At 41.1% G+C, this 16,118-nt stretch overlaps 1 protein-coding gene across 3 annotated transcripts in view; it reads left to right on the forward strand.

The window, feature by feature from the left end:
• Window positions 1–16,118, forward strand: part of DDHD2 (DDHD domain containing 2) — a 32,051-nt gene that overhangs the window by 5,815 nt on the left and 10,118 nt on the right. For 2 of the 3 annotated variants that reach the window (XM_032144035.2, XM_032144033.2), the window contains exons 5-13: window positions 365–485; window positions 2,570–2,659; window positions 4,525–4,660; window positions 8,774–8,982; window positions 9,261–9,328; window positions 10,733–10,855; window positions 12,862–12,957; window positions 15,379–15,495; window positions 15,599–15,754. In XM_032144035.2, the coding sequence (XP_031999926.1) occupies window positions 365–485; window positions 2,570–2,659; window positions 4,525–4,660; window positions 8,774–8,982; window positions 9,261–9,328; window positions 10,733–10,855; window positions 12,862–12,957; window positions 15,379–15,495; window positions 15,599–15,754 (1,116 nt within the window). The remainder of the gene's footprint in view (window positions 1–364; window positions 486–2,569; window positions 2,660–4,524; window positions 4,661–8,773; window positions 8,983–9,260; window positions 9,329–10,732; window positions 10,856–12,861; window positions 12,958–15,378; window positions 15,496–15,598; window positions 15,755–16,118) is intronic. The other variant, XM_032144036.2, reaches the window with a different exon arrangement.

Below are 16,118 nucleotides of genomic sequence, written 5' to 3' on the forward strand. Positions count from 1 at the left end.
CTTTTGTCAAATTTTATATTGAATTCACAATTATGAAACTTAAAAACTTGTAGCCACTACTGTTATTTACCCAGCTCAGCTTATACAAAATAATTTTCTTATGGAAAATTATGCCACTGTAGAATAAGAAAATCACTGACATATTATGTGAGCCTGTCTTCCATGTAGAAAGGGACTATTGACAGATCTGTTAGCCTAATATATTTTCACAGTTCTCATTTCAAGCCGTACGAGTTGTATATCAAAACTCCAGTTCAGATTTGACTCTGTGGTTTGAAAGACATGATTCTACACTTAAAACTGCATTGTATCAAGATGATTGTATTGTAGAATATTTTTATTGCTCTGATCTGTTCTGTTTAAGCTTATGGTGCATTACCAGCCAGTTGCAGGGTCTGATGATTGGGGTTCAACACCCACGGAGCAGGGTCGACCAAGAACTGTGAAGAGAGGAGTTGAGAACATCTCTGTTGACATTCATTGTGGTAATGTTAATCATTTATTTTTTCTTACCTTCTGATGTATTTGTTTACTCCTTAAATTGTGACCTTTTTCTGTGGATTTAGATTACCTCAAGGCTTAAAAATCATCTTTAATCATATGGGTTTATTCCAAGTTGAGATTAGCATCACTTCGTCTACTAAGAATCTTAATAGATGTAAAAATATCTTTTAAAACTGGTAAGTACGTATGGTAGGATGGGTAAAATTTGGCAATACTATCCAGGAAGTCACTAAGTACAGATGAACTGATTTAGTCCTAATTCCAAGAAGTGTGATTCCACCTACTTGACTAGAAATTTATTCCTGGTAATAACTCCTTGTCCTTGAAGCTTCATTTTCAACTAAGGAAAACTATTTTTCAGTAGGACCTGATTATGCACTGCTATCTAGGTAGGGTCACTTACGGTTGTATAATATATTTAATTGGATTATAATATTCCTTTTTTCTTACTTGTCTCTTGGACAAAATCCTAGCTTTACTGTAATTTAAAAAGATGAGTTTAAAATTTCAGGCTTTAAAAACATACCAGACATTGATAAAAATGAAATATTAGATAAAAGTATTTTATCAGTGTTCAGTTGCCTGGATTCAATAACTGTATTATGGTTATGTAAGAGAATATACTTAGGAAATACACATTATGGTATTAAAGGGTTAAAGAGGTATGGTGCGTGCAACCTGATGATGTATGTAGCCTGCTTTCTAATGATTCAGAAAAATAAATGTGTGTGTGTGTACACACACAGAGAATCATAAAGCAAATGTAATTGTTAAAAAGTTGAATCTCTGTAAAAAGTATGTGGGAGTGTCTGTACTATGCTTTCTAGTTTTCTGTACATTTCTATTTATTTAAAAATAAAAAGTTTTAAAAACCTAGCTGGGAGTGGTAGCTCATGCCTGTAATCCCAGCACTTGAGGAGGCCAAGGCAGAAGGATCACTTGAGCCCAGGGTTCGAGACCAGCCTGGGCAATATGGTGAAACCCCGTCTCTACAAAAAATACAAAAATTAACTGGGCATAGTAGCACACATCTGTAGTCTCAGCTACTTCAGAGGCTGAGGCAGGAGGATCACTCGAGCCCAGAAGGTTGAGGCTGGAATGAGTGTTTATCATGCCACTGCACTCCAGCCTAGGCGACAGAGTGAGACTGTCTCAAAAAAAAAAAAAAAAAAAAAAGTTTTTAAAACCTAAAAAAAGGCCAAGTGTGTTGGCTCATGGCTGTAATCCCAGCACTTTGGGAGGCTGAGGTGGGCAGGTCAGGAGGTCGAGACCATCCTGGCTAACACGGTGAAACACCCTGTCTCTACTAAAAATACAAAAAATTAGCCAGGTGTGGTGGTGTATGCGTGTAGTCCCAACTACTCGGGAGGCTGAGGCAGGAGAATTGCTTAAACCCGGGAGGCAGAGGTTGCAGTGAGCCGAGATTGTGCCACTGCACTCCAGCCTGGGTGACAGAGCGAGACGCGGTCACAAACAAACAAACAAAAACTAATTAAAAAAAAAAAAAAGTTTCTTTTTTTTTTTTTTTTTTTTTTGAGACAGAATCTTGCTCTGTCACCCAGGCTGGAGTGCAGTGGTGTGATCTCGGCTCACTGCAAACTCTGCCACCTCCAGGGTTCAAGCGATTCTTCTGCCTCAGCCTCGCGAGTAGCTGGGATTACAGGCATGTGCCACCACACCCGGCTAATTTTGTATTTTTAGTAGATACGAAGTTTCACTGTGTTGGTCAGGCTGGTCTCGAACTCCTGACCTCGTGATCTGCCTGCCTTGGCCTCCCAAAGTGCTGGGATTACAGGCATGAGCCACCGCGCCCAGCCGAGTTTTCTTTTTCAGAGATCAGAAAAAAAAGAAAAAAATCCTGAAAAAAATTTTACAGACTTATTTCAAGATAAATTAGAAACCAAGTAAAATCAATGTATTTTTGCTAGGTACTTAAAGGACTATTTTATATGTTTTAAATTATCTGTTCATCTTGTAACTTGCTCATATTTATAACCTTTTCATGGTGAATGATATTAGAATACATGACTATACAGAATAATTTTCTTTTTAATTTCATTTATAGGAGAACCTTTACAAATAGATCACTTGGTTTTTGTAGTCCATGGGATTGGACCAGCTTGTGATCTCCGCTTTCGAAGCATTGTACAGTGTGGTAGGTTTGCAAAGCATGTGAGAGAATATTAATCAGTGCTCTTGTGAGCTGAGATAAAGCCTTGTCTTTGGTCTATTGTCTTAGCTGCATAAGAAGATTTAGAGAGTTAAAGACAGGTGGTGAGGTAGTAAAGCTTCTCAGCTTAGACCTGAAGTGCTAGGAAATTCCTGAGGCTAATAGTTTATACTCTTAACTATCGTAATAGTCTTGAATGAACAAGCAGTTAATCCCTATAAAATTGTGTTTTATGATGTGATGGTCCTATTTCTATTTCAAATTTACAGGGAACTGTAAAGATGATAGAGTTTAATGAATAACAGAAGCATCAATCATTTTTGTAATTCATACTATGATAAACCTTTGATATTGTAATTGGAGGATTTAAGTCATTAGTATAACTAGATTTTGAAAGGTGTCCTCTAGGCTGGGTGCGATGGCTCACGCCTGTAATCTGAGCACTTTGGGAGGCCAAGGCGGGTGGATCACAAGGTCAGGAGTTCGAGACCAGCCTGGCCAAGATTGTGAAACCCCATCTCTACTAAAAATACAAAAATTAGCTGGGCGCGGTGGCAGGCGCCTGTAATCCCAGCTAGTCGGGAGGCTGAGGCAAGAGAATCACTTGAACTCGGAGGGCAGAGGTTTCAGTGAGCCAAGATCGGGCCACTGCACTCCAGCCTGGGCAACAGAGTGAGACCTCAAAAAAAAAGAAAGGTGTCCTCTAAAACCTGATAGTATTCAAAGTTTAATTGTTCCAATTAGGGTGTCTTATTCTAACTGGCTGATGGTTCTAAACATAAACTAGAATTGTATTGTGGAAGGTTGAGACTGATGTGATATGAATTTCAAACAACAGTGTATTTTTTTTCTTTAAAGTATTGGGTGGTGTTTGTTTATAAGAATCAGAAAGTTAGGATAGGAATTCAACTGCAAGACTGTGTATTGTATTGTCATGTGATTAAAAAAAATATTGAAACAGTTCCCATGATGCCGACGTTTTGAAGTTAGCTTTCTTTTTTTTCCTTTTCCTTTTTTTTTGTTTTTAAATATACTATTTTTTTTCCTGAGACAGAGTTTTGCTCTGTTGCCCAGGCTGGAGTGTAGTGGTGTAAACTCAGCTCACTGCAACCTCTGCCTCCCGAGTTCAAGTGATTATCCTGCCTCAGCCTCCTGAGTAGCTGGGATTACAGGCGCACACCACCATGCCTTGCTAATTTTTGTATTTTTAGTAGATGGGGGTTTGCCATGTTGGCCAGGCTGGTCTTGAACTCCCGGCCTCATACGATCCACCTGCCTCGGCGCCCCAAAGTGCTGGGATTACAGGCATGAGCCACTGCTCCTGGCCTGAAGTTAGCCTTCTTTTGATGAAATATTTAGTATGGTAAAATCAAGTTGTTAGGCCAGGCATGGTGGCTCACACCTGTCATCCCAGCACTTTGGGGGGCCAAGGCAGGCAGATCACCTAAAGTCAGGAGTTCAAGACCAGCCTGGCCAACAGGGCAAAACCCCATCTCTACTAAAAATATAAAAATTAGCTGGGCGTGGTGGTATGTGCCTGTAATCCCAGATCCTCAAGAGGCTGAGGCAGGAGAATTGCTTAAACCAGTGAGGTGGAGGCTGCAGTGAGGTGAGATCTCGCCACCGCACTCCAGCTTGGGTTACAGAGCAGTACTCCATCTCAAAAAAAAAAAGTTATTAAAGAAACATCTTTTCCTATATGCATTCATAATTTTTCCTGGATACCACTTTATTTTTGATGGAAGTCAGTATGTGTTCTGTGCAAATGTAGTTAGAGTATGATTTGTTGCATCCAAATTCTACAGATTTGTTACTTCATTGTTGATGCATAAGTTAATTTTCTTTTCCAGTTAATGATTTTCGCAGTGTTTCCTTGAACTTGCTACAGACACATTTTAAGAAAGCCCAAGAAAATCAGCAGATTGGGAGGGTAGAATTTCTTCCAGTCAACTGGCACAGTCCTTTGCATTCTACTGGTGTGGATGTGTGAGTAATACTTAATACCTTCGAGTTGTTAGCTGTGATTATATTTTATGATCATTGCTATGCTTGGGGACATTTTTATGCTATAGCTGACTGAATATTTAAAATTTCTTAGAGATATGCTATTAAATGCTGATCAGTCCCTTGGTTTAATTAGCCCTGGTTAGGAGTAGAGAGCTGTGTGTATCTTCAGCATGTTTTACTGGCTCACTAGTATTTACTATTACAGCTTCATTGTATCTTTAGCATTAAAGCCAAATACTGCTATCTTCCCATAGTGTATAACCATTTCCATCTTCAGATGTCAAAAGCCAGCCGTACCCCAAGATGTACAATGTATTTTGTTGTTCCTTTTGTTATTATATTTAAATAATATTTGTCCAAATTTAGAAAAAAGGGAGGAGTTCTCAAACATTAAACTATTAGCATTTATAACTTGAGGTATAATTGGTACAGTGACTTTTAAGTGATGGCTTTCTTAAGGTACAAGACCATTAGTTTTGTTTGTAAATTTTATGGTAATGACAGAGAATGTTGCTTAAATTGAGGATATCTAGCTATGGGGCTCTCCAGCAAGTGGTGTGTTTCTAATATAGTTCTAGAATAGAACCAGGAGATGCAGGAAGTAGTCAGCATTGTTTCCATGCTGGTCTCAGAAATGGCTTTTCTGATTCTGTGTCTCAGTTCTCAGTACCCTGTGATTTGGGTATATTCCATTTGCCAAACACTGTGGTGGGGTCTGGATTCTTCAATATTTGAGCAGATGCTAAGAGGTTAGTTACTAAGGGCACATAGCCCTTATAAATTGCAGAAGTGGTTGAATATTTGAGGAATCTTTCTGGGAATTTTAAGAAACCTTTAACTGGATGTTAGATTTTGTCAGCGTGGTCTTCCTCTGCCAGATATGAATTCTGTTTGCTTTTGGTACCCGGCACTCACACCTTTTTCTGCTTTTAGAAATTGTGCATTGAGAGAGGGAGCTGATCTCTTTATCGTTTGACATGTAATCAAAAAACATTACTGCTGAGAATTCCAGGAGAAGCCTTTTACATTTTTTGTTTTGTCTTTTTAGAAAACTTTTTTTATTACAGATAATTTTGTTCACAGAAGTAGTGTATATGATGAATCCTTGTGTACTGATTACCCAGCCCTGACAAGCCTCAACACATGGCTGGTTCTGCCTCATCCGTATCTTCATGCCCTATCTAATGCCCCTTCATCACCATATGATTTTTATCTTAGAAATCCTGTAATTTCATCTGTAAATGTTTCAGTTTGTATCTTTTTTTTTTTTGGTTGGAGTGCAGTGGTGTGATCACAGCTCACTGCAACCTAGACCTCCTCGGGCTCAGGTGATCCTCCCGCCCCAGCCTCCCAAGTACTGCTGGGACTACAGGCATGTGGCACCACTCGCAGTTGATTTTTTTTTTCTTTTTTTTGAGATGGAGTTTCGCTCTTGTCCAGGCTGGAGTGCAGTGGCGTGATCTCAGCTCACCGCAAGCTCCGCCTCCCGGGTTCAAGCAGTTCCCAGTCTCGGCCTCCCGAGTAGCTGGGATTACAGGCATGCGCCACTATGCCTGGCTAATTTTGTATTTTTGGTAGAAATAGGGTTTCTCCACGTTGGTCAGGCTGGTCTCGAACTCTTGACCTCAGGTGATTCGCCCGTCTCGGCCTCCCCAAGTGCTAGGAATACAGGCGTGAGCCACCGTGCCTGGCCCGATCCAGATGATTTTTCTGTTTTTTGTAGAGATGGCCTTTTACCGTGTTGGCCAAGCTGGTTTTGAGCTCTTGGGCTCAAGCAATCTGTCTGCCTTGGCCTCCTAAAATGCTGGGATTACAGGTGTGAGCCACAGTGCCTGGCCTGAACAGTATATTTTATTTTTGAGATGGAGTGTTGCTATGTCACCGAGGCTGGAGTGCAGTGGCACAGTCTCGGCTTACTGCAACCTCTGCCTCCTGGGTTCCAGCAGTTCTCCTGCCTCAGCCTCCCAGGTGGCTGGGACTACAGTCATGCGCCACAGTGCCCAGCAGCTAATTTTTGTATTTCTTAGTAGAGACAGGGTTTCACCATATTGGCCAGGCTGAACTCCTGACCTCGTGATCTGCCTGCCTCAGCCTCCCAAAGTGCTGGGATTACAGGTGTGAGCCACTGTGCTGGCCTGAACAGTATTTTTTGTTTGTTTGTTTGTTTTTGAGACAGAGTCTTGCACTGTTGCCTGGGCTGGAGTGCAGTGGCGCGATTTCAGCTCACTGCAACTTCCGCCTCCTGGGTTCATGTGATTCTCTTGTCTCAGCCTCCCAAGTAGCTGGGATAAAGGTGCACATCACCACACCTGGCTAATTTTTTGTATTTTTAGTAGAGACGGGGTTTCACTCTGTTGGACAGACTGGTCTCGAACTTTGGACCTCGTGATCTGTCTGCCTCAGCCTCCCAAAGTGCTGGGATTACAGGCATGAGCCACCGCGCCTGGCCCTGAACAGTGTATTTTAAAGGACTTAAAAAATGTGTAACCATAACACTATTATCACACTTAAAAATTTCTTAATATCATCAAATACCTAGTCAGTGTTCAAATTTCCAGTTGTCTATTATATTTTATATACATATTTTATACATATTTTTATATACATTAATTATATAATTATACATTAATTTTTATATACATATTTATATAATTACAAACATGTTTTAAACTGGGATCCAAATAAAGTCCATACATTGCAATTAGTTGATATGTCTTATATTATAAGTCTCTCTTGGGCTGGGCATGGTGGCTCATGCTTGTAATCCCAGTGCTTTGGGAGGCCGAGGCAGGTGGATCATCTGAGGTCAGGAGTTTGAGACCAGCCTGGCTAACATGACAAAACCCTGTCACTACTAAAAATACAAAAATTAGCTGGGCATAGTGGCACATGCCTGCAATTCCAGCTATTTGGGAGGCTGAGGCAGGAGAATCGCTTGAACCCGGGAGGCAGAGGTTACAGTGAGCTGAGATTGTGCCACTGCCCTCCAGCCTGGGCAATGGAGCGAGACTCTGTCTCAAAAAAAAAAAAAAGGAAAAGAAAAAAAGTCTCTTTAATTTCTTGATTACCACTTACCTCTCTGTCTACATCTGTTGTTTTCTTGCAGTTTATGTATGGAAGAAATGGGTTTGACTTGTAGGGTTTTTTTTTTCTGTTTATTTTATTTTATTTTATTTTTTTGTTATACTTTAGGTTTTAGGGTACATGTGCACAATGTGCAGGTTTGTTACATATGTATCCATGTGCCATGTTGATTTCCTGCACCCATTAACTCGTCATTTAGCATTAGGTATATCTCCTAATGCTGTCCCTCCCCCCTCCCCCAACCCCACAACAGTCCCCGGAGTGTGATGTTCCCCTTCCTGTGTCCATGAGTTCTCATTGTTCAATTCCCACCTATGAGTGAGAACATGCGGTGTTTGGTTTTTTGTCCTTGCGATAGTTTACTGAGAATGATGTTTTCCAGTTTCATCCATGTCCCTACAAAGGACATGAACTCATCCTTTTTTATGGCTGCATAGTATTCCATGGTGTATATGTGCCACATTTTCTTAATCCAGTCTATCGTTGTTGGACATTTGGGTTGGTTCCAAGTCTTTGCTATTGTGAATAGTGCCGCAGTAAACATACGTGTGCATGTGTCTTTATAGCAGCATGATTTATAGTCCTTTGGGTATATACCCAGTAATGGGATGGCTGGGTCAAATGGTATTTCTAGTTCTAGATCCCTGAGGAATCGCCACACTGACTTCCACCATGGTTGAACTAGTTTACAGTCCCACCAACAGTGTAAAAGTGTTCCTATTTCTCCACATCCTCTCCAGCACCTGTTGTTTCCTGACATCTCACACCAGTTAGAATGGCCATCATTAAAAAAAGTCAGGAAACAACAGGTGTAGGGTTTTTTATACTCTGAATTTTGCTTATCACATCCCTCTGGCTTCATTATACATGTTCTTTTGTCCTCTTTTTGTTTTTTCCTATAAATCGACAATTGTTTGTTATAAAATGTTTAAGCTTGAAGGCTTAAAATTGGAAGCGGCTATTAAGTGTATTTAGGTTTCCTGCTTAAATTATTTTTCCTTTTTTCAGAGATCTGCAGCGAATAACCCTGCCCAGCATTAACCGCCTCAGGCACTTCACCAATGACACAATTCTGGATGTCTTCTTCTACAATAGTCCCACCTACTGTCAGACTATTGTGGACACAGTTGCTTCTGAAATGAACCGAATATACACACTTTTTCTGCAGAGGAACCCTGATTTCAAAGGGGGTGTATCCATTGCTGGTCATAGTTTAGGTAACAAAATGAGTTCTGTGTGACCAGAGAAGACTATCACATTTTAAAGACACCTGTTTTTGAAGCACAGTGTCTTTTATCAGTATGAAATTCACAGGTCTAGAAGTGGTCTGTGATCAAGAAATTTGGAAGGGGTTGGAAGGGTGGTGGTAAATTGGAAAGAAAGACTCCTTGCTGTGTAGATTTGTGCTTACATATGTAATTGGCTTGTGCCTTTTTTGTATAACAGACAGCCATTTAGTGCTAATGCTTAGAAATTGTCCCTTCTTCTATTATAGGTTCGCTTATATTGTTTGATATCCTAACAAATCAGAAAGATTCTTTGGGGGATATTGACAGTGAAAAGGTAATTTAGATGTTCAGCTAGGTTTTCTTGTAGTTTTCCTTAGTAAGGATTTATAGATTTTAGACTTATTTTTTGTTTTTGCCTGAGTTTAGTTTCATGTCATGACATTACATTTACACTTATTTTCATTTTAACAGACTTTTAATTATCTCTATCATTCTTGGATGATAGAAGCAAGATAGTAACATGCTTCTACAAATAATAATTGTTATATTCTAAACCATAGGCATCTTATTTTCTTTTGTGAATATGCACCGCTGGGGGGGCGTGGTGGCTCATGCCTGTAATCTCAGCACTTTGAGAGGCTGAGACTGGTGGATCACCTTAGGTCAGGAGTTCAAGACCAGCTTGGCCAACATGGTGAAACCCCATCTGTACTAAAAATACAAAAATTAGCTGTGCATGGTGGTGTGTGCCTGTAATCCCAGCTACTTGGGAGGCTGAAGCAAGAGAATCGCTTGAACCTGGGAGGTGGAGGTTGCAGTGAGCTGAGATCGTGCCACTGCACTCCAGCCTGGGTGACAGAGTGAGACTCCGTTTCAAAAATATGCACTGCTGATCTGTTAATAGAGTTACGGAATCATTGAGCTAAATGAAGTTTGCATATGAACAAATGAATGAATTGGCTACAAATTGATATGATTTATAGAAACTCTGTTTGAAAGTATTGGGGACTTGATGTTTAAACATTATTTTAGTAAAAATTCCTATAACCACGTATCATCTGTAGGATTGATTTGGTACCTATTTCTCCTGTTGGACCATGAGTTCCTCCAGAGCAGAGCTTTTGTCTTAGACTGTTTTATTTCTATTTCTATTTCTTTTTTTTTTTTTTTTGAGACAGTCCTTGCTCTGTCACCCAGGCTAGAATGCAGTGGCACGATCTCGGCTCACTGCAACCTCTGCCTCCAGGGTTCAAATGATTCTCCTGCCTCAGCCTTCCCAGTAGCTGGGATTACAGGTGCACACCACCGTACCCGGCTAATTTTTGTATCTTTAGTAGAGACCGGGTGTTGGTCAGACTGGTCTTGAACTCCTGACCTTGTGATCCACCCACCTCGGCCTCCCAAAGTGCTGGGATTACAGATTTGAGCCACCACGCCCAGCCTAGACTGTTTTATTTCTTAAGCACTGTTTTCCTAATTTCTTAAGCACTGAGCTCCCTTAAAATTCAGCAAATGTTTGTTAATGATGATGAATATTTTACTCATTTCTTTAAAAACATATTTTCAATTGAAGTTGCAAAACCTTGGAACCTCTTAATTTTTTTCTTGCATAAATGACAATTTGTTAAAGTTAAGATACATTGCTGTGGAAATCTATGTATTTCTTTACTGCAAAATAGTATTAATAAAGGAAACTAAATGAATTTCAAGAATATGAGCTTTATAATTTAATTTTTAGGATTCGCTAAATATTGTAATGGATCAAGGAGATACACCTACACTAGAGGAAGATTTGAAGAAACTTCAGCTCTCTGAATTCTTTGATATCTTTGAGAAGGAGAAAGTAGATAAGGAAGCTCTGGTAAAAATAATCTTTTAAAACTTTATGCCAAGCCATTTTCAGTATTTTTATTGTTTATCATGTTTACTGAAGAGCCTACCCTTTAGATACTTTTTAGTCATATATACTTTATCATTAATGTTCCTTAGCATTATTTATTTGCTTTTTATCATATCAAGTGACCTTTGCTTTGTGGAAGTTCAAAGTTCAGATGGCCATATTGATATTCATAGAGCAATGGAGCAGACTAACCAGTACGGCTCATAGAAAACATGAGTGCAAGAACAAACAAATAACCATTAGCTATTCCAACTCTAATTTTCTGTTGTACTTTCAAGAGCTCTACTGTTATTTGCTTGTTTATTTTCTATTTACTTATTTTTTGAGTTGGAGTCTCACTCTTGCCCAGGCTGGAGTACAGTGGTGTGATCTTCGGTTCACTGCAACCTCTGTCTCCTGGGTTCAAGCAGTTCTCCTGCCTCAGCCTCCCAAGTAGCTGGGATTACAGGTGCCTGCCACCACGCCTGGCTAGTTTTTATATTTTTAGTAGAGATGGGGTTTCACAGCATTGGCCAAGCTGGTCTCTTGGCCAGGCTGGTCTGGAATTCCTGACCCCGTGATCCACCCACCTTGGCCTCCCAAAGTGCTGGGATTACATGTGTGAGCCACCATGCCCAGCCAGCTTGTTTGTTTGTTTTTTGTTTTTTTCCATTTTTGTTGTGCCTTTTTCTGGTTTGTGATACATTCACTCATTTAACAGATATTTAGAAAATGCTTACTATACCAAGTACTGGATAGATTGGTGAATAAGACATATGATCCCTGACCTCATAGTGTTTATAGTTTACTGGGGAAGACACATGTTAAATAATCACACACATCATGGCAATTACAATAAGAAGTAAGGAAAAGTACACCGTGTTGTAAGAATTAGCCTGGTCTCATAAGGTGCAGGAAGTCTTCCCTAATCAAATGAGTGACAGTTGGCTGGGTGTGGTGGCTCACGCCTGTAATCCCAGCACTTTGGGAGGCCGAGATGGGCAGATCATGAGGTCAGGAGTTCGAGACCAGCCTAGTCAACATGGTGAAACCCTGTCTCTACTAAAAATACAAAAATTAGCTGGGTGTGGTGGTGTGGGCCTGTAATCCCAGCTACTTGGGAGGCTGAGGCAGGAGAATCACTTGAACCCAGGAGGTGGAGGTTGCAGTGAGCTGAGGTCACGCCACTGCACTCCAGCCTGGGTGACAGAGCAAGACTCCCCCTCTAAAAAAAAAAAAAAAAAAAAAAGATGAGTGACACTTGAGATCTTGATTGTTAGTCTCTTCCATACTTGTGTGTTTGCTGTATGTTCTCAGTGCTTGCGTTCATCAGCAGGAGTATAGTCCTTCTCAGGCATGTGACATCTAAGTCTGTATAGAAATCAAGGAAGTTTTTTTTTTTGAGACAGAGTCTTGCTCTCTCACCCAGGCTGGAGTGCAGTGGCGTAATCTCGGCTAACTGCAAGCTCTCCGCCTCCCGGGTTCACGCCATTCTCCTGCCTCAGCCTCCTGAGTAGCTGGGAATACAGGCACCCGCCACCGCGCCCGGCTAATTTATTTTTGTATTTTTAATAGAGACGGGGTTTCACCGTGGTCTCGATCTCCTGACCTCATGATCCACCCGCCTCGGCCTCCCAAAGTGCTGGGATTACAGGCGTGAGCCACTGCACCCGGCCAAAAATCAAGGAAGATTTTTATGTCCTGAAGTCCTTAGATACCCAACTTCTCTGGGTTTTTTTTTTTTTTAACTATAACAATGTTGTCTGTATTATTGTAACATTGATATTATAAGTATTGATATTTTCTATTCTATTTTGGGCTGTTTCATGAATAAAACAGGTCCTTTTTTCTGGAAGTTATTATATGATGTTTTACTACTAGAGAGAGGCCTAGGCAGCAACAGAGTGCCTAGGCCTTATTCCTCTTAGGGGACAGGATTGATTTTATTTTGTCTGGAAATAAAGAAAGACTTGATTTTCTATACCTAGGCTTTATGTACAGACCGAGATCTTCAGGAAATGGGAATTCCTTTAGGACCAAGAAAGAAGATATTAAACTATTTCAGCACCAGAAAAAACTCAACGGTATGTGCCTAATACAGCTTGTTGGACTAAGCAATTCTTTGATGTCCATAGTGTGTCCTTGTGCTTTGTGGGATATTTACTCTGGGGAGCCAAGCAGTTTTTTGGTAATTGATCTTTGGCTCTTTTTTTTTTTTTTTGAGCGGAGTCTTGCTGTTGCCCAGGCTAGAGTGCAGTGGCGCGATTTCAGCTCACTGCAGGCTCCGCCCCCCCGGGGTTCACACCATTCTTCTGCCTCAGTCTCCCGAGTAGCTGGGACTACAGGCGCCTGCCACCTCGCCCGGCTAATTTTTTGTATTTTTAGTAGAGATGGGGTTTCACTGTGTTAGCCAGGATGGTCTCGATCTCCTGATCTCGTGATCCGCCCGCCTCGGACTCCCAAAGTGCTGGGATTACAGGCATGAGCCACTGCGCCTGGCCTCTTTTTTTTTTTTTTTTCTTTTTGAGACAGAGTCTTGCGTTGTCACTCAGGCTGGAGTGTAGTGGTGCGATCCCAGCTCGTTGCAACCTCCGCCTCCCGGGTTCAAGCGATTCTCCTGCCTCAGCCTCCCGAGTAGCTGGGACTACAGGCGCCCACCACCATGCCCGGCTAATTTTTGTATTTCTAATAGAAACGGGGTTTCACCATATTGGCCAGGCTGGTCTCAAACTTCTAACCTTGTGATCTGCCCACCTTGGCCTCCCAAAGTGCTGGGATTACAGGTGTGAGCCACCCCGCCTGGCCGATCTTTGGCTCTCTTTCTAGAAATTAAACACATTTTCTTTTTAACATCCTTTTCTTTTTTTTTTTTTCTGGAAATGAAATCTCACTCTGTTGCCCGGGGTGGAGTACAGTGGGTGATCTCAGCTCACTGCAGCCTCTACCTCCCAGGTTCAGGCAATTCTCCTGCTTCATCCTCTTGAGTAGCTGGGATTCCAGGTGTGCACCACCATGCCCAGCTAACTTTTTGTATTTTTAGTAGACGCGGGGTTTCACTATGTTGGCCAGGCTGGTCTTGAACTCCTGACCTCAGGTGACCCACATGCCTCAGCCTCCCAAAGTGCTGCACCGCTCCTGGCCCTTCTTTTTTTACATCCTTAAAAGTGTTATTAGCTTCAGAAGTCTTCTCTCCTCTGGAATTCTCCTACCATTTATTTATTTATTTTTTTGCTTTTTTCTTTTCATGAGAGTTTTACCCATATCTAATTCACATCACATACCATAAAATTCACCCTTTTAAAGTTTACAATTTAATGGTTTTTAGTATATTCATAGAGTTATGTAACCATTACCACTATCCAATTTCAGCACATTTCCATTGTCCCTTACGGAAACCCCATACCCATTTGCTGTCACTCCCCTTTGCTCCCTGCCCCCAGCCTCTGTCAACCACTAATCTACTTTCTGTTTCTACAGATTTGCTCATTTTGGACATTCCATATAAATGGGATGTCCTTTTGAGCTATGTGTCTGACTTCTTTCACTTAGCATAATGTTCTCAAGGTTTACCTGTGTTAAGAGTACTTCCACATTCAGTTTTTCTGGTCACTGAATTTCTCTCCATATCTATTAGTTAGTTCTTTTCTTTTTTTTTTCTTTTTGAGTCAGAGTCTTGCACTGTCGCCCAGGCAGGAGTGCAGTTGCACGATCTTGGATCACTTGCAACCTCCGCCTCCTGGGTTCAAGTGATTCTCCTGCTTCAGCTTCCTGAGTAGCTGGGATTACAGGCACGCGACACCACACCCAGCTAATTTTTTATTTTTAGTATTGGGTTTCACCATGTTGGCCAGGCTGGTCTTGAGCTCCTGACCTCAAGTGATCCGCCCACCTCAGCTTCCCAAAATGCTGGGATTGCAGGCGTGAGCCACCATGCCTGGCCAGTAGTTCGTTCTTTTCCAACTTTTTAGCAGGTGGCTCAGTTCTTTTTAAAGATTCAGTTCTTGGCCCAGCCCGTCGACATCCTACTTCCCTTGATTACAGAGGCACAGCACTTCATAGAACTCTAGCAATCCTTAGCATTGTCTTCCCACAGTGCCCCGCTATTGTTTTCTCTTATGATTGTTGCCTAAAGTTTCAACGCTGCTGAAATGGCTATGTACAACTTTCATCATTTTAGAGCATGTAAGAATGTCAATTAACAATTTAAGGCAATCATTTAATCTTGTTTTCTGAGGAAATCTTCCTAGAATTTTTGGCTGCCATTTCAGAACTTTCCCAAGGGTCCTTTCAAACCAGTAGAAAACTATATAATCCTTTGACTATACTTTTACTATATAGTAGCTCCCCATAATTTTTTTTTTAATAGAGACTATGTTGCCCAGGTTGGACTTGAACTCTTGGGCTTAAACAGTCCTACCTGTCTACCTCAGGGTCCCGAGTAGCTGGGACTACAGGTGCATGCCACCATGCCCAGCTTCTCCACATAACTATTTTTTATTCTTTAGGGTATTAGTAGACCAACCCTGCAGCCTGCTTCAGGGGCAAACATCCCCAAAGAATCTGAGTTCTGCAGTAGCAGTAATACTAGAAATGGTGACTATCTGGATGTTGGCATTGGGCAGGTAACTAATTCTCTTTGATCATTTTACCACTTGCTATTGGTATGGTAGAAACAGATGTAACTTTTGTTATTAATGAGAGATGCTTTTATTTTCCTCCTTTGAGGTGTCTGTGAAATACCCCCGGCTCATCTATAAACCAGAAATATTCTTTGCCTTTGGATCTCCCATTGGAATGTTCCTTACTGTCCGAGGACTAAAAAGAATTGATCCCAACTACAGATTTCCAACGTGCAAAGGTTTCTTCAATATTTATCACCCTGTAAGCATTGTACGGCTATTGTGGTTTTACCTAAATATCAGGGCTTATTGTTAAAGAACATAGGATTTTCTGTTGTGTTGATTTTTTTTTCCTATTCCATTCTCTAGCAATGAGACAACTTACAATAGTATTGATTTGGAAGTGATGGAGCAGAACTGTACATTTTTTTAAATGAACTTATGATTATTCTTGCTTAAGATACATAGTTCTGGTTGTACATGGTGGCTAATGCCTGTCATCCCAGCACTTTGGGAGGTCGAGGCAGGAGGATTGCTTGAGCCTGGGAGTTGCAGGCTACAGTGAGCCATGATTGCACCACTGCACTCCAGCCTGGGTGACAGAGCGAGACCTCATCTCAAAAAAA

This window comes from Hylobates moloch, unplaced genomic scaffold, assembly GCF_009828535.3.
Source record: "Hylobates moloch isolate HMO894 unplaced genomic scaffold, HMol_V3 SCAFFOLD_22, whole genome shotgun sequence".
Taxonomy (NCBI): domain Eukaryota; kingdom Metazoa; phylum Chordata; class Mammalia; order Primates; family Hylobatidae; genus Hylobates; species Hylobates moloch.